The 23908-nt window shown below is 42.3% G+C and overlaps 2 protein-coding genes, 1 long non-coding RNA gene and 1 pseudogene across 3 annotated transcripts; 2 read left to right on the forward strand and 2 right to left on the reverse strand.

The window, feature by feature from the left end:
• Positions 1–1035: 1035 nt before the first annotated feature.
• Positions 1036–3551, forward strand: trh (thyrotropin-releasing hormone). Its single transcript, XM_029663879.2, has 3 exons — positions 1036–1124; positions 1439–1633; positions 2233–3551. The coding sequence occupies exons 2-3, from the start codon at positions 1444–1446 to the stop codon at positions 2775–2777; spliced, it is 735 nt and encodes a 244-aa protein (XP_029519739.1). The 5' UTR covers positions 1036–1124; positions 1439–1443; the 3' UTR covers positions 2778–3551.
• LOC135572510 (uncharacterized) lies at positions 1061–23908 on the reverse strand. The gene is made up of 3 exons (XR_010464356.1): positions 23761–23908; positions 19706–19899; positions 1061–1599 (listed from the first exon to the last, which is right to left on the reverse strand). It is a non-coding gene; the product is annotated as an uncharacterized LOC135572510 (long non-coding RNA).
• LOC115132594 (WD repeat-containing protein 46-like) lies at positions 2876–10246 on the forward strand (annotated as a pseudogene).
• Positions 17927–19697, reverse strand: LOC115131850 (UDP-GalNAc:beta-1,3-N-acetylgalactosaminyltransferase 1-like). The gene has a single exon (XM_029663881.2). It carries the CDS (start codon positions 19663–19665, stop codon positions 19006–19008), a length of 660 nt encoding a protein of 219 aa, XP_029519741.2. The 5' UTR covers positions 19666–19697; the 3' UTR covers positions 17927–19005.

The raw sequence follows: 23908 nt of genomic DNA on the forward strand, positions 1-23908 counted from the left end.
CTGGACACAGGAAGGTTCTTACAACGTTCCCATGGAACGTGTCTAAAACAATATCTTCTATTTTGAGACCATGACAACCTTGTTCTGTGTAAATTTGGTGGGATGTTGATAGAATATTCTCCTAATCTTTAGAAAACTGGACACAGTAATGTTCTTGCAACGTGCCAATGCAATGTGTATAGAACATTAATATTGAATACTCTGACAACATGTAACTATGTTCTGTGTAGATTTGGGGGGACATTGATAGAATTAGTCTTCTCCTAAACCCTTAGAAAATCTCTGTTTTGAAAAAGACAGTCTGTCTGTATGACCAAAAATATGATATTTACATGTTGTAGTTCATTTTGATACTATAATAAATGTTTGAATCATATCGATGCCACATATGCTTTCAAAATGAGAAGTAGCTTATTATGTTCAATTGAACTTCAGCAGTGGTGGAAAAAGTAGTTTATGAATGAATCCATACATTATCATCCTTTACATTTGGTGTTGCATAATCTTAACGAACGTCTTGAAAATGAATTAGCATAATGCATCAATTAATGTCTATAGTTGGAGGAAACATACAGATATCTGGGTGGCAGTAGTTTATGAATGAATCCATATATTATCATGATTTACATTTAGTGTAGCATATTCTTAACAAACGTCTTGAAAATGACAGCCCCAATGGCAAAACAAGTGAATACAATTACATTGGTCTTCTGCAAAATAAGCACCACCACTTTGCGATATGAGTAGAACATTTTTGAATGAATCCTCTCTCGCAGTCATCATATTTTACTCCTTCGGATTCGGCTGGTCGGCTCAGTTGACGCCCAAGAAAAGAACCAGACAGCGTCCTCTAGAGGTTAGAACCTACTTTAATCCAATTGCGCACGAATGTGAAATCAATGGAGACGAAGATTCTATGAAATTACTACAGCGTGGTTGGCGTGACGGGGGTAACCGCTGACTATAAATGGCGGGACGCGTTCTATCCGAACAAACCGATAAACTTTGCCTCAACGGGTTTCCAACCGCTGCAAGAGGCAAATAACATCCTTTCTAGTTGGTTTGCTATAATTGAAGGTTATCAGAGGTGTTGCGAGTGACAATAGCCAGAACACAAATCTAAGGTAAGTTTGGATCACCTCAAATATATATATATATATATATATATATTTTTTTTTTACATTAGATAATATCTCTGTACCTTCAGTTTGTGCATTGCAAAATAGTTTGCAAATATCTATTCATAAAGGATTTTCCAGTTTTACGGACCAATAGGCTATTGAAACGTACTATGTGCGTAAAACAGACAGAGAACTCCAAATTAGTTATACAATGCCAATGTCAACCAAATATCATATAGGATGCATGTTTTTTTAAGTAATCAAGTATATTTTCAATAATAATGATATCTTCTCTTGTTTTCGAACGAATGGCCAAGTTACCATGAAGTCCACCTGCCTGATCATTCTGGCATCTCTGGCAGTCTGCAACCTGACCGTGGCTCGAGGACAGAGCATCCCCGATCAAGAGAAAACGGGAGACCGGCAGATAGACGACATCATCCTACAGAGGGCCGAGGGCATCCTGCTCCGCTCCATTCTAAAAATGACAGAGGATGAGGATGGTGTGAATGGTGCGTAATAGCTTTTGGATCGATGTTGTGTTTTGGCAAACTGGCCGAGTTTGACACGAACCGGGGGTGTTTTACATTGAATTGAAAAGCAAAGAATTTAACACAATTGAAGACATTCATTCTAGTTATGCTTTTGTATACCTGTTTTGAAGTTACCTAGTTGCACGAAAGAAACATTTCTATTCGTTTCAGAAAGACCAGATTAACTCAATAATTTCGATTGTTTGTAATTTTTTTCATTATCAAATAACCCAACATTTCCAAGATCTTTCATTTATGTTGTGCAACATTAACGTGAATTACATTACTATATTGTGTTATTTGTTAGGATGCAAATCTATTTGGAGAGGGCAACCGGCAAAGCACCCGTGAAACGCATCCAATATTTTCCAGGAGTTAATACTGGCATCAAAGCACAAATGCCTATATTTTAATGGTGAAATAATGAAAACAGAATAGAATACATATGTTTGACATAACCTACGTTTTCATGTTCATGTATGTTCAATGGAAATACATGTACACATGGCATAACAAGCGGTGGCAGATTTATATTTTCCCGTCAGTAAACTAATCATGTTGTCATTTTAATTTTACAGAGGCATTGTCCTCTCAGCCAGAGTGGCTAGTGAAGCGGCAACACCCTGGTAAACGAGAGGAGGACGAGGACGAAGACTCAGGGGAGGTCCAGAAAAGACAGCACCCAGGAAAACGTGAAGACGAAGTTGACTCTTTTGTGGAGCTCCAGAAAACGCAGAATCCAGGCAAGCGCTCAATGGTGGAGCAGATTACAGAGAACTCCGCATTTCTAAGTGAACTCTCCAAACGACAGCACCCGGGCAAGCGCTACCTGATGATGTACAGCAAGCGCCAGCATCCTGGCAGGCGAGATGTGGACGACGAGTCAGACGCAGGGGACCTCCAGGAGTTGGAGAAGCGCCAACATCCCGGCAAACGTTACTGGTATGACATGAGTCCGGATTTGGGCGCCAACAGTCCCCGTGACGTGCTGGACCCTGGCTGCAGTAAAGCCAACCTGTTGCTCGAGCTGTTAGACAACGTGACAAAGAGTCGCGCCGCGGAGAAGAGACAGCACCCGGGCAAAAGGTCCGCACCTGAGGAGGATTTGACTGAACGGGAGTGACGAGTGGGCTGGCGCCTGCGAAATACTGTGTTGTAAAAAAAAATCTATGTGTAAATTGATACAATTAATAATTTCAAGTGGTTTATTATGAATATAATATGGACCCCTCTGCCATGGGTAGTCTATAGTTTATTTGGCAAGCTGCTTTTATGACGAATATTCAGAAAACGTCCCCAGAAAGTATACTGAGAAATGTTTAAATGAGATATTATTATTATTCTTTTTTTTTGGGGGGGGGCTTGTGTGTAATTAAACACACTTGGATTGCCAGAATCAGTAACGCTCAAAGGGATTTCAAGTTAATGAATAGCTGTGTTGTTTGCTGGACCAATATTGTTGTCATGAGATGCTCAGAAATGTATTCGTTTTACAGATTAAGCCTACGTGGCAAAGAAAAATAATAATAAAGCGAAGCATCTCAGGGAAATAGCATTTGGCTCAGCAGGCAGGCAGCCTGCATCCAACAGAGGACGCAGGCTTTAAATCTGCTCTTTTCGGTCTGGCGTTGAATTGCATGATTCTAAGTGTCAGAGTTACGTAGACCAAATTGACCTGTAGTTAGGTTTATGATTTAATGCGTTCAAGTTGTAAACCACAAGTGATTGTTCCCCGGACATATATAGTGGGTCTCTGGATTATTTTCTACTTGAATATATTGCATGGTATAAAAACGGATTATTATTGTACATTTTCTGTTACTATTGCCTTCAAGTTTATTAGGGTATGTATCTACAACGCTGTTATAGGCCTACAATAAAACGCATTGGTACAGATCACGGAGCGTTGGTCTACAGTATGTTTTTCGTTTGAAATTCAGATCTATTCAGAGAAAGCCTCTATCCTTAGCCTTGAAACTAACATGGAATAGGTTAATTATGCTTTTACCTTCCCCTACTGTGATTTCTAGTGGAAGAGATGGACACCAATTCGTTCCCACTAACACAACAATTACAGCGCCATTAGCTAAGTAAAACGCACCCACGTTCAGAGACGCACTACAAGTCAAAAGTTTGGGGTCACTTTTCAATGAAAACATACATGAAAGGAGTTGCAAAATGAATAGGAAATATTGTCAAGATGTTGACAAGGTTATAAATAATGATTTTTTAAATGTTGAAATCAGCAAACCGCTTATCCACATGACGCCATACACGTGGTCTGCGGGTGTGAGGCCGGTTGGGCAAATTGCCAAATTCTCTAAAATTACATTGGAGGCGGCTCATGGTAGAGAAATTAACATTAAATTCTCTGGCAACAGCTCTGGTGGACATTCCTGCAGTCACCATGCCAATTCCACGCTCCCTCAACTTGAGAGAGCTGTGGCATTGCGTTGGGTGACAAAACTGCACATTTTAGTACCATTTTATTGTCCCCAACATGAGGTGTCCCTATATAATTATCATGCTGTTTAATCAGCTTCTTGATATACCACACCTGTCAGGTGGATTGATTATCTTGGCAAAGGAAAAATGCTCATTAACAGGGATGTAAACTTATTTGTGCATAACATTTTGAGAAATAAGCATTTTGTGCATATTGAACATCAGCTCATGAAACATGGGACCAATACTTTACATGTTTATATTTTTGTTCAGTGTAGGATTTCCCAGCATTTTTGCAGGAGCTAGTCATTTCTATGCGATGTGGCCACAGGCACGTGAAGTACCATAATGACACACACAGTGCGACCAAAACAAAACTCTACACACATGCAATAGCATTTCTCACTCGATACAAAACATGGAATGAATATCTTGGTATCTCTGTTTTCTGTAGATCCACCTGCAACTGGACTCTTTATAAGACAACCTACTCTTGGAAATACTTTCCTCGTTCTCGATTCGGGAAAAGGGTTAACACACTGTAGCTACTTGTGCCGATGCTCTCCCTCATGCGCGGCTAGCAAGCTAGGGCTAAAACTTGTGAAAAAGTGAAATAGGTAGCTAGTTATCTGGTAGCTAGTTAAAGTTCATATTATCATGCAAAAATCTTGTAATGTTAATTTGTATTGACATTCATTTGAACTTAGTCTACCTGTTGTCTGCTGTTTTCATCTTTTCGTTTTGTGGGTAGAAATTTGGGACAAAATATCCACAGGAAAGTATTACTAAACCGACTTCAAAACGCAGGTCTCTGTGTGGCGATCTTGATTTGTTTGCTCATCACCTAAAGCACACACATAAGACAGAAGTGCATGCATACTAAACAAAACCATTCGAGCCCTCCCAGAAATGTGGTTGTTTGTTCAGGGGCTTACTCAGACCTAGCTCCGAAGCAGAATGCACAATACGACCTCCTGCTCCCAGAGGATGCTGGGTAACAACCCCCCCACCCCCATTCGTCTCGGTGTAACTGACTTTCTCTCTGGTCTTTAGGTTCCTGGAGGGAGACGAGGATGAGGACACATGCACCATCTCACAGGATGACATCGCTGATGCTGTGGGAATAGACACATTACCTCCGGGGCAAATTTGAGTCTTTCAGGGGCAATGTGTCATTTAAGTTGCCACAAGCAGAAGATTTTAAATGATCTGGGTTCTCTGTCAGTCTTTTTTTATAACAATGTGTTTGTCTCGAACTCGCTCTCACTCCACAGTACTTTAACCTGACCCTGTCTCAGTTTGGGCCCTACCAACTGGATTACAACAAGACTAGATGGTCAGTTTCACCTGCTGTTGTTTGAGTGTTCTGTGCAAGTGGGCCAGATATTCTTTGCTTTATTGTTAGACCTGCATTTACTGGATAAATTAACTGTGAGTGTGTGTTTTGGTCTTGAGAAGATGTCTGTTTAGTATGTGTGTGTGTTTCCTCTATTCCAGCCACCTGCTGCTTAGTGGAAGTAGAGGTCATGTGACTTGCCTAGACTGGCAGTCCAAACAGCTGATGTGTGAGATGAATGTGATGAAGATGGGGACTCAAAACACACCTCCATGCTGTAAGGGCTATTTGACTAAGAAGGAGAGTGATGGAGTGCTGCATCAGATGACCTTGCCTCCACAATCACCTGACCTCAACCCAATTGAGATGGTTTGGGATGAGTTGGACCACAGAGTGAATGAAAACCAGCGAACAAGTGCTCAGCATTTGTGTGAACTCCTTCAAGACTGTTGGAAAAGCATTTCTCATGAAGCTGGTTGAGAGTGCCAAGAGCGTTCAAAGCTGTCATAAAGGCAAAGGGGCTACTTGTAATGAGTAGGTGTGTCCAAACGTGGACTGGTACTGTATGTGTATATATAAAAAAGAAACTTCCTCTCACTGTCAACTGTTTATTTTCAGCAAACTTAACATGTGTAAATATTTGTATGAACATAATATTCTACAACTAAGACATAAACTGAACAAGTTCCACAGATGTGACTAACAGAAAGGGGGGGATCGGAATAAAAAATAACAGTCAGTATCTGGTGTGGCCACCAGCTGCATATCCCTGGGATATGTGGGACGCTAGTGTCCCACCTGGCCAAAAGACAGGGAAAATGCAGAGCGCCAAATTCAAATAAATTACTATAAAAATCAAACTTTCATTAAATCACACATGCAAGATAGCAAATTAAAGCTACACTTGTTGTGAATCCAGCCAACATGTCAGATTTCAAAAAGGCTTTTCGGCGAAAGCAAACAATGCTATTATCTGAGGATAGCACCTCCCTAAACAAAGAGAAACCATAATTCAACCCTGCAGGTGCGACACAAAACCCAGAAAATATAATTCATGCCTTACCTTTGACGAGCTTCTTTTGTTGGCACTCCAATATGTCCCATAAACATCACAAAGGGCCATTTTTGTTCGATTTAATTCCGTCTATATATATATCAAAAATGTCCATTTATTTGGCGCGTTTGATCCAGAAAAACACTGGTTCCAACTTGCTCAACGTGACTACAAAATATCTCAAAAGTTACCTGTAAACTTTGCCAAAACATTTCAAACTACTTTTGTAATACAACTTTAGGTATTTTTTTAAAAGTAAAATAATCGATAAAATTGAAGACAGGATGATCTGTGTTCAATACAGGAAGAAAACAAACAAGCATGCTTTCTGGTCACGCGCCTCTATCTAACAGTACGCTTCAAGTGACCCTCGTTCAAGATGGCCGTACTTCTTCATTACACAAAGGAATAACCTCAACCATTCTAAAGACTGTTGACATCCAGTGGAAGCGATAGGAACTGCAAGAAGGTCCTTTAGAAATCTGTATTCCCAATGAAAACCCATTGAAAAGAGTGACCTCAAAACAAAACAAAAATAATCTGAGTGGTTTGTCCTCAGGGTTTCGCCTGCTAAATAAGTTCTGTTATACTCACAGACATGATTCAAACAGTTTTCTATCCCAATATACAAATAATATGCATATCTTATCTTCTGGGGATGAGTAGCAGGCAGTTGAATTTGGGCATGCATTTAATCCGAACGTGAAAATACTGCCCTGTCACCAAGAAGTTAAGTACTGCAGTGCATCTCCTCATGGACTGCACCAGATTTGCCGGTTCTTGCTGTGAGATGTTTAAAGGCAACTTCCACCTTGTCAGCTCGGGGATTTGAACTTGCAACCTTCGGGTTACTAGCCCAACGCTCTAACCACTAGGCTACCCTGTCAGGATAAGCCTGCAGGAAGGGTACCACATGAGGGAGGAGGATGTCTTACCTGTAATGCAAAGCGTTGAGATTTCCTGCAATGACAACAAGCTCAGTCCGATGATGCTGTGACACACTGCCCCTGACCATGACAGACCCTCCACCTCCAAATCGGTCCCGCTCCAGAGTACAGGCCTCGGTGTAACGCTCAATCCTTCAACGATAAACACGAATCCGACCATCACCCCTGGTGAGACAAAACCGCGACTTGTCAGGGAAGAGCACTTTTTGCCAGTCCTGTCTGGTCCAGCGATGGTGGGTTTGTGCCCATAGTCGACGTTGTTGCCGGTGATGTCTGGTGAGGACCTGCCTTACAACAGGCCTACAAGCCCTCAGTCCAGCCCCTCTCAGCCTATTGCGGACAGTCTGAAAACTGATGGGGGGAATTGTGCGTTCCTGGTGTAACTCAGGCAGTTGTTGTTGCCATCCTGTACCTGTCCCTCAGGTGTGATGTTCAGATGTACCGATCCTGTGCAGGCGTTTTTACACGTGGTCTGCCACTGCAAGGACGATCATCTGTCCGTCCTGTCTCCCTGTAGCGCTGTCTTAGGTGTCTCACAGTACAGACATTGCAATTTATTGCTGTGGCCACATCTGCAGTCCTCATGCCTCCTTGCAGCATGCCTAAGGCACGTTCACGCAGATGAGCAGGGGACCCTGGGCATCTTTCTTCTGGTGTTTTTCAGAGTCAGTAGAAAGGCCTTTTTAGTGTCCTAAGTTTTCATAACTGTGACCTTAATTGCCTACAGTCTGTAAGCTGTTAGTGTCTTAACGACCGTTCCACAGGTGCATGTTCATTAATGGTTTATGGTTCATTGAACAAGCATGGGAAAGTGTTTAAACTCTTTACAATGAAGATCTGTGAAGTTATTTGGATTTTTACAATTTATCTTTGAAAGACAGGGTCCTGAAAAAGGGACGTTTCTTTTTTTGCTGTGTGTGTGCGTGTATACTTTTTTACCACTTCCATTGATTTAGTCACCCTAATTCTGGCCATCCTATAAGGGTAAAAACTCCAAACTTTTGAATGGATTATGATGGCGATATGAGATTTGGACCATTGGTTTTCTACACAATTAACATTGACCCATTGGTCAAAAGATACGTTTTTGTTTGGAAACCCTACACACTCATTTACATGCACATTTTAAGCATTATTTCCTCTCCCATTGAATCATCCTAATCTGTACCCCTTTCTGTGTCCTTTAGGTGGCTCCACTGTGAAGCCATGTTCACAGTGGCTCAGAAGAAGTGGCTCTATATCTATGACAACAAGGGCATTGAGCTCAAAGATGGTTTCCGCATGCAGTTTCTCCCCTACCACTTCCTGCTGGCCACAGCGGTGTGTTAATTTATACTAGCTTTGTAATGTTTGTGTCATGTCAGGGGAATTTATTGTGTAATGTGCTTGTTGAGAATATGAATGTGAAACTGACTGAAGACATAGGTAAGCTCTGGGGGGCTAACACAAATCTTCAGCTCTCAAAAGCAAGGTTACTCACACAACATGCGAGCGTAGTCAGGTGAACCACCACCAAGACTCACCTGTGAACTCCTGTCCCTCTACCCCTCCTCCAGAGTGCGACAGGTTCCCTGCAGTACCTGGATGTGTCGGTAGATAAGGAGGCGGCGGCCATCTGCACCAAGGCTGGATGTGATGGCCCATAACCCACACAACGCTATCATCTACCTGGGCCACTCCAACGGCACCGTTACCCTCTGGACGCCCAACCAGAGAGAGCCGCTCGTCAAGATGTTCTGCCACCAGGGAGGCGTGCGCTCGGTCACCATCGACAAGACTGGCACGTGAGTCTCAATCAAAAACATAACATCGTTCTAGTTTTGGTCTCTTAGCTATTGCAAGGTGGTTATAATGTTATGTAATGTAGCTGTTGTTGTCAATATGAAATCCACACATTTGGGTCATTTTATTTATGCAGGTACATGGTGACCTCGGGTATGGACAAGAGGCTGAAGGTATATGACATCAGATCCTACTGGCCCCTGCTGTCCTACTTCTTGCCTGCGGGAGCTTCCTGTCTGTCTCTAAGTCAGAGGAGCCTGCTGTCCGCCGCTACGGGAGACATAGTCCAGGTCATACACTGTAGTCATACATACTGCTTAAAATGTTTGTGTGCCATGCCTTTTGTATTTCCCTGTGATCCTCAATATGAACTCAATGTTTCCTGCCATTCCATTCCACCAAGCCACGGTATAGCCTCAAACTATATTAACCTATATGGCCCACTGAATCTAGAACCAAGCATACTTATGAAATTGACAGAACTGGAACCTAAATACTCATTAAAAGTGAGAGAATGGATTGCTCTGGGACAGCAACATGGCACCCAGCTCTGTTGTCCAAACTCTGTACTGTTTCTGACTCTTAAAAAAAAAAAAAAAACTCAGTATCTGTTAATGACCGAGTCTGTGTCTCTGTGCTCAAGTTGTGTCTGCTTATCTGTGTGTGTTCTGTAGGTATACAGAGATGTGTGGGGAACCCCAGTGACTAAGCCCTACATGGCCCACAGGGCTCAGTGTGAGTGGTCGACTTCTGTCCCTTTTGAAGATGTGATTGTTGTAGGCAATGGAGAGGGCTTCACCAGCATGGCCATACCAGGTCCGAATGAAATTCTGATTCAAATTCTCCTTTGTGCCATGTTCTATTACCACTCATACATAATACAATTACATGAAATGTCTTCATTATTTCATATTTTACTAGCACACATCTCTCTTGCTCTTCTTTCTGATCCCTAACCTCTGTTGGCAGCTTTCCACCCCTCCGGAAGTGATCAGGAAAACAGTGGAAGTCAGGATGAAGACAGATAAAGAGAGAAAAAAGAAGAGGTGGCAGCAGCTGGACAGAGGGACCAGTGGATGTGTCAACTCCCATTGGTCCTCTGTGGGGATGAATTTTGACCTTTCAGATACACGTTCTTGGACATTCTTCCAAAAGCCCAGACAGCAGGCTCCAACAGCCACTGCAGACACACAAAACATAGTGTATTCAGACTCCTTGACTTTTTCCACATTTTGTTACGTTACAGCCTTATTCTAAAATTTCAGAGAAAAACAACGATTTAATCAATCTACACACATTACCCCATAATGACAAAGCAAAAACAGGTTTTTAGACCTGTTTGCAAATTTATAAATAAAATAAATAAAATGTACTTTACTCAGTACTTTGTTGAAGCACCTTTGGCAGCGATTATATCCTCAAGTCTTCTTGGGTATGACGCTACAAGCTTGGCACAACTGAGTTTCTCCCATTCGTCTCTGCAGATTCTCTCAAGTTCTGTCAAGTTTGATGGGGAACATCGCTGCACAGCTATTTTCAGGTCTCTCCAGAGATGTTTGATCGGGTTCAGCTCTGGCTGGGCCACTCCAGGACATTGAGACTAGCCCCAAAGCCACTCCTGCATTGTCTTGGCTGTGTGCTTAGGGTGGTTGTCCAGTTGGAAGGTGAACCTTTGCTACAGTTTGAGGTTTTGAGTAAAAGGCACGACAGCCAGCTTCGAGTTGGCCAAAAGGCACCTAAAGGACTCTCAGGCCATGAGAAACCAGATTCTCTGGTCTGGCACCATCCCTACGGTGAAGCATGCTGGTGGCAGCATCATGCTGTGGGGATGTTTTTCAGACGTTGGGACTGGGAGACTTGTCAACATCAAGGAAAAGTTGAACGGAGCAAAGTACATAGAGATCCTTGATGACAACTTTCTCCATAGCGCTCAAAACGTCAAACTGTGGCAAAGGTTCACCTTCCAACTGGACAACCACCCTAAGCACACAGCCAAGACAATGCAGGAGTGGCTTCGGAACAAGTCTCCATGTCCTTGAGAGGCCTGGACTTGAACCTGAAAATAGCTGTGCAGCAACAGATCCACAGATGATGCACTCTATTTCACTCCACAATGCCCTTTCCCACCTGGACAAAAGGAACGCCTATGTGAGAATGCTATTAATTGACTACAGCTCAGCGTTCAACACCTTAGTTCCCTCAAAGCTCATCACTAAGCTCAGGATCCTGGGACTAAACACCTCCCTCTGCAACTTAATCCTGGACTTCATGACGGACCGCCCCCCAGGTGGTAAGGGTAGGTAACAACACGGGGGCCCCTCGGGTGCATGCTCAAGCCATAAGATTCCTGAACATCTAATCAAATGGCTACCCACACTATTTTCATTGCCCCCCCTCTTTTTACATGTACATATTACCTCAATTACATTAACTAACCAGTGCCCCCGGACATTAACTCTGCTGCTCTTGAATTATTTTTTAGTTTTATTTCTTATTCATATTTTTGTTACTGCATTGTTGGTTAAGGCTCATAAGTAAGCATTTCACTGTAAGGTCGACACCTGTTGAATTCGGCGCATGTGACAAATAAAATTTGATTTCTGTTTTTAAAATTTGCCCCCAAAAATAAATCTAACCCTGTTTTTGCTTTTTCATTATGGGGTATTGTGTGTAAATTGATGAGAGAAACTTTATTTCATTTTAGAATACAGTTGTAACGTAACAAAATGAAGGGATCTGAATACTTTCCGAATGCACTGTCTCTCCCTGAAGGCCAGGGACTCATTGATAATCAAAGCAACTACAACATATTTACTGCCGTCTTGCTCTTCTGTATGTGAGGGTAACGCCACCAATGTATTGTGCTTCTATAATCCTAACACCTCTGAATTATACAATTGCTAAATAATTATGTATGAAATATGAGTTTTATCAAGATTACACAATTTTTAAATGTATAAGCCTTGAACTGGGAAAGGGGAGATACCTAGTCAGTTGTTCAACTGAATGCATTCAACCGAAATGTGTCTTCCGCATTTAACCCAACCCCTCTGAATCAGAGAGGTGCGGAAGGCTACCTTAATCGACATCCACATCGTCAGCGCCCGGGGATCAAAATACCTTGGTAACTGGCCCAACACTCCTACCCGCAAGGCTACCTGCCGGCCCTCACCGCCTTCGTTTAGGACAATACATGTTATTCTATTTAGTTATGTGGACGTCAAGGAAGTGGACATTGTTGATTCATTTCTCAGCAGACCATTCTATGGGTGTGCAATAACCAGAAAATCAAGTTTGGTTCATCTCATGCAAGAGTGTTTCTATCAATGCTCATTGACATTGGCTGATTAATTGCACGCAGGTCTGGTTTCAAGACTTGTCAAGACATGTTATAACCTGCTTTGCACGTGACTACTTATAATCAGCACACACTGGTTGAATAAACATTGTTTCTATGTCATTTCAATGAAACAACATTGAACCAAAGTGGCATAGACGTTGAACCCAGGGGGGCAGTGTTTGGCACGAATGAGAGTGAAAATTACTAGAACTGGTTAAGCATAGAATGGGCAAAATAGCTTTGTGTGGACAGACAAACATTCAGGATATGATTCACCTGCCCCCTAGTTGCTAGGCAACTGCGGGAAGGTTTGGGTAAAAAACAAAATTGCCTCGCTTTGCCTTCCTGTTGTCATCATCTATATTAAGGAAGAACTTACATGCAACCCGGATCCACCCTTTGTTCATACAATGTCACTTCAATGTTCCAGTTCGCTTCTGACCACATTAGTATTGAAAGGTTATTGTAAACAATAATATATTAGATAGTTATTCTATTTATCCTGCACACAGTAGCAAAGAGATGAGTGGTGTCAAATTATGTCCCCGCGTCTGAAAAATCCAAGAGATGTACTTTTGTCAACAACATTTTGTAAACTGCATTTGACTCTGTATTGGATCTCAACTGATTGCAGAAAAGCCATCTGCAGCAGTGGACAAAATCCCTCTCTGGGTCAGACAAATCATTACTCCCAGCCCAGAAAAATCCATACATGTCCACTATTCACACTCTACTTGCTAAACATCCCAGTTACATACTTCAATGGAATGGGGATAAAAAATGCTTTCGGCATTTCGCTCCCGAAAGTCAATTGAAAAGGCAAATGGACAAAAATGATAAATCAATATGTTTGTAATTCCTTTTCCTAAATGGGTATGCATTTGTTGTGACAAAATTCAAATTAAAGTTCAAAGTAATATATAGCATTATCACTTTCATGATTGAGCATGCATAATACCTGCCAAATAGTAAAGTTTGAAATAGCAAAGTTTGTTTAATATGTGACCATCAGGCTCGATTTGATCTTATGTAACAAAATGTTTTTACATTGGATAAAAGTAGAGTCTCAGAGGTAGAAAATGGTATATCATTACATTACAGTTGAGGAACATTGAGAAAGTAAATCTCCTTTGAAAGTTGACAAACTTGTAACCCCACTTTTGGCCTGTGAATGTTTTGGTACAACTACTGGAGAGCTCTTTCTCTACACCCATTCAGCATAGTTCACACACTCTTAAGCCTTAGCCCCACCCATCTCTTTAAGGATTCACATGTGAGACCATGTGCTGAACCAGTAGTTCCCAACCTTTTGTGGTTACTGTACCACCAACAGTATTTTGCTCTGCCTGGAGTACCCCCCGAATTACCCACTCTTGTATTTTACCAGTAAGCCTATGGTCTCATGAGTCTTCTCAAGTACCCCCTGTGGATAGGCAATGTACCCCCGGGGTCCTCGTACCCCTGGTTGGGAACCACTGTGCTAAACGGTGAGTACGGTAGTGTACTAAACAACCAAAGAGTTCAAGACTAAAGGCTGGTTTATACTACATCTATCGACATGTCTATATACAGTTGTCGTAGTGGCATCATGAACATTCTATTGTCGTCTGACATCAAACTTGTCGTTGTCGTTATGAAAAGTATTAACACAAAAACGACAGGCTGCATGACATCAGCAGCCTGGTGGTCCAAAATGTTATAACTAGTGTATTTTAACACAAATAAACCCATCTGTTTAAAGATTAATGTAGTATGTCACTCTAGCAAACCAGGCAACTAAAAGCATCTTTCTAAATAATGTTTTGGTTCGTTTGTAGTTTGCTAGTCACCGTTGAGTTACCTGGCTAGGCAGTTCAAATAATGACTATATCATATAGCTGACCGTCTTAACTTTAGCTAATTTGTTAATATTATTACAGGAAAATAAACGCACAACTAGATAATTATTTACAAGATAATGGCAAGCTAATTTCAGAAAATAGCTTACGGTTGTGAGTGTGACAAAATAAAAGCAGGGCATTCTACCAGAAAATTTTAGAACTTGGAAGCTGACTTGTTGGCCTAACATTATATCCAAATTTGACTTTTGTGCAGTTGATGTTCTTCACATTAGCGTCTCTGGTAACACACACTATATAAAATAAAATAAAAGTTTATTTGTCACATCTGCACAGCATGCAGAAGTTGTAAACGGTACAGTGAAATGGTTACTTGCCCAGTGGAGTACTTTGTTTAAACATATAGCTAGATAGCTAGCTAAACAATTAACCATAATCCCAAATCATAGCATTACTACCCTGCATAAATCTACAGATTGTTAAAGCTAACCAACTAGCTGGGCTCAATGTTAGCTAGCATGGAATGCAAATCGCAATGAGATACGCATATTACTACACAGATCATACATGTAACATTAGCTAGCGAGCCAGTCAGTCAGCTAACATTAGCTAGTTAGCTAACAGTAAGCTTTAACTTGCAATGAAAACGACTTTCTGACTAAATTAGAAATGTATCATATCTGAAAATGTAGCTAGCTAGACTCTCTTACCCGTATAGATGGATGAACGCTTCTCCCTCTCTGTCACAGATGCCACGGTTGCCCTTAGTTTGAAGATGTAATCTGGAGACAGGTGTTTTATACAACAGCCTTATGTGTTCTCTTTTTGACTCCCTCCTCATTTGCAATCAAATGCTTGAATTTTCTCCATCTCCTTAGCTATCACACTCTGCTTCCACCAGGCATTACATTGATTTCAAAACAACTTTCAAAACCATTTCAAAAGCCTTAGAAACACTTTAGTCATTTAAAAAAAATGCCGCTTTAGAAAAGGATTACCTACAAATACTAAGCAGCTCATGTTATAGACAGAAGCGGGCTACATGGCAGACCAATCCTAACTCATCTCTCGGCATGTGCAGCACATCCATTATCTCAGCCAATAATGGCTAGCGGGAAGGTTCCGGTCTTTTTCCATGGCTAAATCAACTAGGCTCGTAATGTAATTTTTTTATTCATATTTACAGATGGCATACACATTAACGATTAAGGCACATGAAAGTTCACATGTTCCAGAAGACATTTCTGCCCCCCCCAATTTTTTTTCTTCTTTTTATTATATTGAAATGCCTCTCCTGTGAAGTAGTTTCCTGAAACTAGTCACATATTTAAATTCCATGGTACTATCCAGTACAACACTGACATATTTAAAAACAACATTTAAATGCTTAAATGACAAACTATTTCTCATGTTTTTGCTTGTTGTGACTGCATTTTCTTTTTGTCACAATTCATGCTTTCTCAGTTACAATTGACAATTATTTTCCAAACTCTGAGGTTTAAGACTGTCAAAATTCAAATGTTATATAGTTTCCTCATTGCTCCTTTGCCTTTTCAATGTGTTAGACCTGTCAATCAAACACGGTTGGCGGTGTTTTGGTAATGTGAGGCGGAAGAGGTTGCCTGGGCATGCTAGCAATACCAAATATTATAGATACCGTATACTGACAAGATACATGTCTTTCCACCCTAACAATGGAGTCGTTGCCCACAAAGCGACATGGCGGGCTGTCTAGCTCCCGCCTATCCTTTCCTTGGATTGGTGGATACAGCTCATTATTGTAATCCTTTTTTGAATATCCGATGAGGGATGTTGCCAACCGCCCGCAACCGCCTATATTCAGTGGAGAGAGGCTATGGTACTAGCCGCATGCCATGAATATACATAGCCATCTAGAGACAACTCCGATTTAACGTGTTTTTTCTCAAAGTTGCCGGGATGTCATGTGTCCTACTTATATCAGTAGACTCGTATCAACATAATCATTACGAAACTTCTATTTGATCAAATAAACCTCATGCAGCAAATAATCCATAAATGTTTTTGTTAACCAAATTCGACACCCTCTCATTGACCTCCATAGAAAAACTCCTTGCTTGTTGGGCGAAATAATGAAAAAATGTCACATGCTGGAGGGAGTATGGAAAAGCATTGTCAATTGCCAATTGATGTAATTTGTCACAATTCATGCTATCACAACAAGCAAATGAAATGACAAACGTGAGAAATTATTTGTCATTTAAGCATTTACATTTGATTTTTATACGTTTCATTGTTGTAAAGGAAATATCAAACACTGCGAAATTAATATAGGTGAAACACTGACATTAGGATATCCTGTATGTTATGTTTCCTGGTCAGTAATATTTTCATATCTACAGTTAATGTCTGTTTAGTGTGTGTTTTAACAGTCTTAAAAATATATTCACACTAATAAACACAGTATCCCTTCTTTCTTTTCTCTCCAAAACTCTTGAACGTGCCGTCCTTGGCCAGCTCTCCCGCTATCTCTCTCAGAATGACCTTCTTGATCCAAATCAGTCAGGTTTCAAGACTAGTCATTCAACTGAGACTGCTCTTCTCTGTATCACGGAGGCCCTCCGCACTGCTAAAGCTAACTCTCTCTCCTCTGCTCTCATCCTTCTAGACCTATCGGCTGCCTTCGATACTGTGAACCATCAGATCCTCCTCTCCACCCTCTCCGAGTTGGGCATCTCCGGCGCGGCCCACGCTTGGATTGCGTCCTACCTGACAGGTCGCTCCTACCAGGTGGCGTGGCGAGAATCTGTCTCCTCACCACGCGCTCTCACCACTGGCGTCCCCCAGGGCTCTGTTCTAGGCCCTCTCCTATTCTCGCTATACACCAAGTCACTTGGCTCTGTCATAACCTCACATGGTCTCTCCTATCATTGCTATGCAGACGACACACAATTAATCTTCTCCTTTCCCCCTTCTGATGACCAGGTGGCGAATCGCATCTCTGCATGTCTGGCAGACATATCAGTGTGGATGACGGATCACCACCTCAAGCTGAACCTCGGCAAGACGGAGCTGCTCTTCCTCCCGGGGAAGGACTGCCCGTTCCATGATCTCGCCATCACGGTTGACAACTCCATTGTGTCCTCCTCCCAGAGCGCTAAGAACCTTGGCGTGATCCTGGACAACACCCTGTCGTTCTCAACTAACATCAAGGCGGTGGCCCGTTCTTGTAGGTTCATGCTCTACAACATCCGCAGAGTACGACCCTGCCTCACACAGGAAGCAGCGCAGGTCCTAATCCAGGCACTTGTCATCTCCCGTCTGGATTACTGCAACTCGCTGTTGGCTGGGCTCCCTGCCTGTGCCATTAAACCCCTACAACTCATCCAGAACGCCGCAGCCCGTCTGGTGTTCAACCTTCCCAAGTTCTCTCACGTCACCCCGCTCCTCCGCTCTCTCCACTGGCTTCCAGTTGAAGCTCGCATCCGCTACAAGACCATGGTGCTTGCCTACGGAGCTGTGAGGGGAACGGCACCTCAGTACCTCCAGGCTCTGATCAGGCCCTACACCCAAACAAGGGCACTGCGTTCATCCACCTCTGGCCTGCTCGCCTCCCTACCACTGAGGAAGTACAGTTCCCGCGCAGCCCAGTCAAAACTGTTCGCTGCTCTGGCCCCCCAATGGTGGAACAAACTCCCTCACGACGCCAGGACAGCGGAGTCAATCACCACCTTCCGGAGACACCTGAAACCCCACCTCTTTCAGGAATACCTAGGATAGGATAAAGTAATCCTTCTCACCCCCCCCTTAAAAGATTTAGATGCACTATTGTAAAGTGGCTGTTCCACTGGATGTCTTAAGGTGAACGCACCAATTTGTAAGTCGCTCTGGATAAGAGCGTCTGCTAAATTACTTAAATGTAAATGTAAATAAATCAACAGATTCATATAGCTTCAGCTTTTACAAAATGCTAGCGTAATAATCGTCACCATAAAATACATTTAAAGTGTTCCAAAAAGTCTATAAAAATAAAAGTACATTTTCACACTGCACAGTGATTCCTCATCGTAGCTAATGAAATAGAGTGCTTGCCGCTTGTGCTATTCACAGTATTGAAATACTGGCAGAGAAACAGCCCCCCATAACGCAATAGTATTTTCTATCCACAATGGCAATAACGCTCTCATAGCCCCTGCTCCACCCCCAGAAAGGTCCCCAGCATGGCCCGGACTTTACAGACCCCCAGGGAGGCACGCATATCCAACCAGGAGCAGGAGGGAGGGGAGTGGATGTCAGCCCAGAACCGGAGCATCTCGCTGGGGGAGATGTGATGGATGGACACCATGGCCTGGTAGCAGCAGCGCCCGTAGGGCACCACAGGCCCACCAGAGAACAGTGGGCAGTGGGAGGGCAGCATTCCAGCCTCACGGGCACACAGTCCCACAAACATGTCCTCGGGGGGCAGAGGAGTGGACGGACGCGAGGCAGTGGCCATCAGGGAGATCTTGAGCAAGGCGGAGCGGGACAGGATGTAGGCAGTGCCGCTGCAGTAGCCGGGGAAGACAGAGGCAGGGTACGCCCCTCTAGGGAGGTAGTGCTTACTGCCTGGGTCTCGGTCTGGAGCCACGTTTTAGTGGAGCCGGCCCAGGTACAGGTCCCCGTGCTCGTAGGTGCTGTTCAGGTAGAGCAGAAGGGCCCCAGGGTTGAACAGGACGTCATCGTCCACCTTGGCCAGGAAGTGGGCCTGGGGGCAGAACCGTTGGGCCCAGCTCAGCATCGATAGCGTCTTCAGGGTCAGGTTGGAGTAGGACTCCCAGAAAGGCCCTTGGATCAGATCCCCTCTTTCCCAGGACTCATCTATCAGCAGTTTGGTTAGCCCGGGGTCAGAGGCCACCCCGAGCATGAACAAGGTCATGACCCTATGACCCCTGACCTCCACCTCCCCACCCCACGTGTCCCGGATGGCCTGGCGGGCCCTCTGATTGGCTGGGGCGGAGGTCACCATGGTGATGAGGTAGGGCTTGGCATGCTGGCAGACATGAGGGCTGGGCATAAGGAGGTACTCCTCGGGTCTGGTTGGGGGGACACTCTGAGGGGGTATGATCCCCCCCTGTGCCTCTACCATTGTGTTCATATTCATGTATGTGGCCCATGACTCAATGGAGTAAATGAAGAGTAGAGCTAGCAGGGCAGCACTGACTATCAGCACACAGAGAGCAGGCACCACTACGAACCGGCCCCCACGCTTCCCAAAGCGGGGCTTAAACACCCACAGCCCCTGCCACACCATGACCTCCCTCCAACCTCCACACTGCAACTCAAAAACTCACCCCTTCTCTCTCTCTTTATCCTCTGGTCTTCTCTCAGTCCAGCTTTATAAATGTGAATGGTTTGCTTTTCTCATGTTTTACTTCCTCGTTGTCTCTTGCATCTCTTGCTTGAACCTCAGTTGATCTGCTAGCGGATAACTATCCAGGTTGTTGGTGGGTGTTGTGTAATGCTTTCACTCTGCAGACCGGTAAAACTGTGCATTAAAAGAGGCAAATACAAATTGGGGTTAACAGACAGACATTTACCTGGAGCTGTCAATGACCTTACTTCCCACAACACTCTACATGCATCAAAATGGTGTCGCTATTCTCAGGGCAAATAAAAACGAAAGAGAGAAAGTCTTTCCACCTAGAGGCCCTTGGCAAAGCTCCTGAATGAGCGTTATCACACAAACTGATCCTATAAAAGATAAAAGATGTGTAGCAGTTGATTCGCTGCTATATAAATAACCTGATGATAAATATCAGACTAACACATACAGTACCAGTCAAAGGTTTGGACACTCATTCAAGGGTTTTTCTTTATTTTTCACTACTTTCTTTGGAATCATGTAATAACCAACATTTTATTAAACAAATCCAAATATATTTTATATTTGAGATTCTTCAAAGTAGCCACACTTTGCCTTGACAGCTTTGCACACTCTTGGAATTCTCTCAACCAGCTTCCTGAGATAGTCACCTGGAATGCATTTCAATTAACAGGTATACCTAGTTAAAAGTTGATTTGACAATTTTTTTTCTGCATTTGAGCCAATCAGTTGGGTTGTGACAAGGTGGGGGTAGTATAACTCAAATACATACATATATGTCAATTGAGCATGTTTCTTGGCCCAAGCAAGTCTCCTCTTATTATTGGTGTCCTTTAGTAGTGGTTTCTTTGCAGCAATTTGACCATGACGGCCTGATTCACACAGTCTCCTCTGACCAGTTGATGTTGAGATGTGTCTGCTACTTGAACTCTGTGAAGCATTTATTTGGGCTGCAATTTCTGAGGCTGGTAACTCTAATGAACTTATCCTCAGCAGCAGAGGTAACCCTGGGTCTTCCTTTCCTGTGGCGGTCCTCACGAGACCCAGGTTCATCATAGCGCTTGATGGTTTTTGCGACTGCGTTTGAAGAAACGTTCAAAGTTCTTGACATTTTCCGTATTGACTGACCTTTGTGTCTTAAAGTAATAATGGACTGTCGTTTCTCTTTGCTTATTTGAGCTGTTCTTGCCATAATATGGACTTGGTCTTTTACCAAATAGGGCTACCTTCTGTATACCACAGCTACCTTGCCACAACACAAAACTGATTGGCTCAAATGCATTAACCTCTTCAACCTATGGGGGCGCTATGTCATTATTGGATAAAAAGACGTGCCCGTTTTAAGCGCAATATTTTGTCACGAAAAGATGCTCGACTATGCATGGAATTGACAGCCTTGGAAAGACAAAACTCTGACGTTTCCAAAACTGCAAAGATATTATCTGTGAGTGCCCCAGAACTAATGCTACAGGCGAAACCAAGATGAAGTTTCATACTGGAAATGCCCCAGATTCTGAAGGCGCTGTGTTCCAATGTCTCCTTATATGGCTGTCAATGCGCCAGGAATGAGCCTGCCCTTTGTGTCGTTTCTCCAAGGTGTCTGCAGCATTGTGACGTGTTTGTAGGCATATCATTGGAAGATTGACCATAAGAGACTACATTTACCTGGTGTCCCGCCCGGTGTCCTGTGTCGAAATTATTGCGTAATCTGTAGGTCCATGCGCGTTCCATTTCTTCAGAAGAGAAAGTCAACTGCCACGAAGGATTTTATCATCGATAGATATGTGAAAAACACCTTGAGGATTGATTCTAAACATCGGTTTGCCATGTTTCTGTCGATATTATGGAGTTAATTTGGAAAAAAGTTCGCGTTTTAATGACTTTTTTTTTTCTTACCAAAACGTAATGAACAAAACGGAGCGATTAGTCGACACAAATAATATTTTTTTGTAAAAACGGAACATTTGCTATCTAACTGAGAGTCTCCTCATTGAAAACATCTGAAGTTCTTCAAAGGTAAATGATTTTATTTGTATCCTTTTCTGTTTTTTGTGAAAATGTTGCATGCTAGGATATCAATACTGTTACACAAATGCTTGTTTAGCTATGGTTCAAAAGCATATTTTGAAAATCTGAGATGACAGTGTTGTTAACAAAAGGCTAAGCTTGAGAGCAAATAGATTAATTTCATTTCATTTGCGATTTTCATGAATAGTTAACGTTGTGTTATGCTAATGAGCTTGCGGATAGATTTACACAATCCTGGATACAGGTTTTTTTTCGTGGCTAAACGTGACGCAGAAAACGGAGCGATTTGTCCTAAACAAATAATCTTTCAGGAAAAACTGAACATTTGCTATCTGAGAGTCTCCTCATTGAAAACATCCAAAGTTCTTCAAAGGTAAATTATTTTATTTGAATGCTTTTCTGGTTTTTGTGAAAATGTTGCCTGCTGAATGCTAACGTTAAATGCTACACTAAATGCTACGCTAGCTATCAATACTGTTACACAAATGCTTTTTTTGCAATGGTTGAGAAGCATATTTTGAAAATCTGAGATGACAGTGTTGTTAACAAAAGGCTAAGCTTGAGAGCAAATAGATTAATTTCATTTCGTTTTCGATTTTCATGAATAGTTAACGTTGCGTTATGGTAATGAGCTTGAGGCTGTAGCCACGATACCGGATCCGGGATGGCTCGACGCAAGAAGTTAAGGAGGAAAGAAATACCACAACTTTACTATTTATATTTTTGCCAACTTTTACTTTACTATATTCCTAAAGAAAATGATGTACTTTTTACTCCATACATTTACTTACTCCCTGACACCCAAAAGTACCGGTTACATTTTGCTGGGATATTGTCCAATTCACACACTTATGATGAGAACATCCCTGGTGATCCGTACTGCCTCTGATCTGGCGGACTAAACACAAATGCTTTGTTTGTAAATTATGTCTGAGTGTTGGAGTGTGCCCCTGGCTATCCAACAACAACAACAAAATAAAGAAAATTGTACCATCTGAATTTGAAAAGGTTTATACTTTTACTTTTTATACTTAAAGTATATTTTAGCAATTCCATTTACTTTTGATACATAAGTATATTTAAAAACAAATACTTTTACTCAAGTAGTATTTTACTGGGTGACTTTCACTTGAGTCATTTTCTACTAAGGTATCTTTACATTTAGTCAGGTATGACAATTGAGTACCTTTTCCACCATTGATTGAGATTATATATATATATATATATATATATATACGTATAGGCTACACACCCACCGAGATATCGTTAACTCCTCCCTTCCACTTACAGGGAAGGCAATAACACCTGCAGAACTTCCCCTCTATAGAAAAATGCCGTTTAACAGCACAACATTCCAGGGATTGGCTTGACTAGGCTACAGTTGTGCGGTGCGCGTTTTGGCACTATTGAAGGTTATGCTCTCGACATTGACAAGTATTAAATTTATTTGACTGCTTCAAATAGGATGCATTAGTGCCTTACGGGCAATTCAGATACAATTATTTACCAAGGAATGTGGTTGTTCTTTTATGATAGTTTTTTGTTTTTCTTTGTGTATTTCCTGTACTCATGTTGCTTGCTCGTGTATTTGTTTGTGATTGAAAATCGAATACTTTTGCTCTGTATTTCTGATCTTTATGTAATATGTTATCTCTTTGAGCTTTTTGAATTGTTGTTTGTTGTAATACAGGAAACAGTTGCAAAATAGACCATAGTGTCTATTTAGATTCTCTGCATAAATAAAGGTAAAAAACGGTTGCTTATCATCGTGTATAGCACGTGTCAAACTCATTCCGACGAAGGCCAAGTCTCTGCATGTTCACTCGTCCGTTGTACTTGATTAATGAATTAACTGGTTGTCTAGGTCTTAATTGAAAGGGGAAAAAACTAAACCCAGCAGACACTAGGCCCATGGATTGAGTTTGACACCCCTGCTGTATAGCCTAACAATCAAATGCTGATATCATCTGAGCATGCTAATAAATAACATCAAACCTTGAATCCAATGAAGACGACAGTGTCAACACATTCTGTCCATGGTTCCGTTTTGGTCCGCAATATTGTACGGCTTCAAATTCATTCCCGCCGAGCAGAAACAATTTGCTTGAATGTTAAATGACGAGACCGAGGCATTGATGCGAGT

This window comes from Oncorhynchus nerka, linkage group LG7 (genome assembly GCF_034236695.1).
Source record: "Oncorhynchus nerka isolate Pitt River linkage group LG7, Oner_Uvic_2.0, whole genome shotgun sequence".
Classification (NCBI taxonomy): domain Eukaryota; kingdom Metazoa; phylum Chordata; class Actinopteri; order Salmoniformes; family Salmonidae; genus Oncorhynchus; species Oncorhynchus nerka.

What these genes read in the sequence shown, in the direction of transcription:
- trh (XM_029663879.2), top strand. Translation starts at nt 1,444, where the DNA reads ATGAAGTCCACCTGCCTGATCATTCTGGCATCTCTGGCAGTCTGCAAC. An exon ending in GGATGAGGATGGTGTGAATG is followed by an intron (nt 1,634 to 2,232) that starts GTGCGTAATAGC and finishes TTAATTTTACAG; the next exon opens with AGGCATTGTCCTCTCAGCCA.
- LOC115131850 (XM_029663881.2), bottom strand. Translation starts at nt 19,665, where the DNA reads ATGGTGTGGCAGGGGCTGTGGGTGTTTAAGCCCCGCTTTGGGAAGCGT.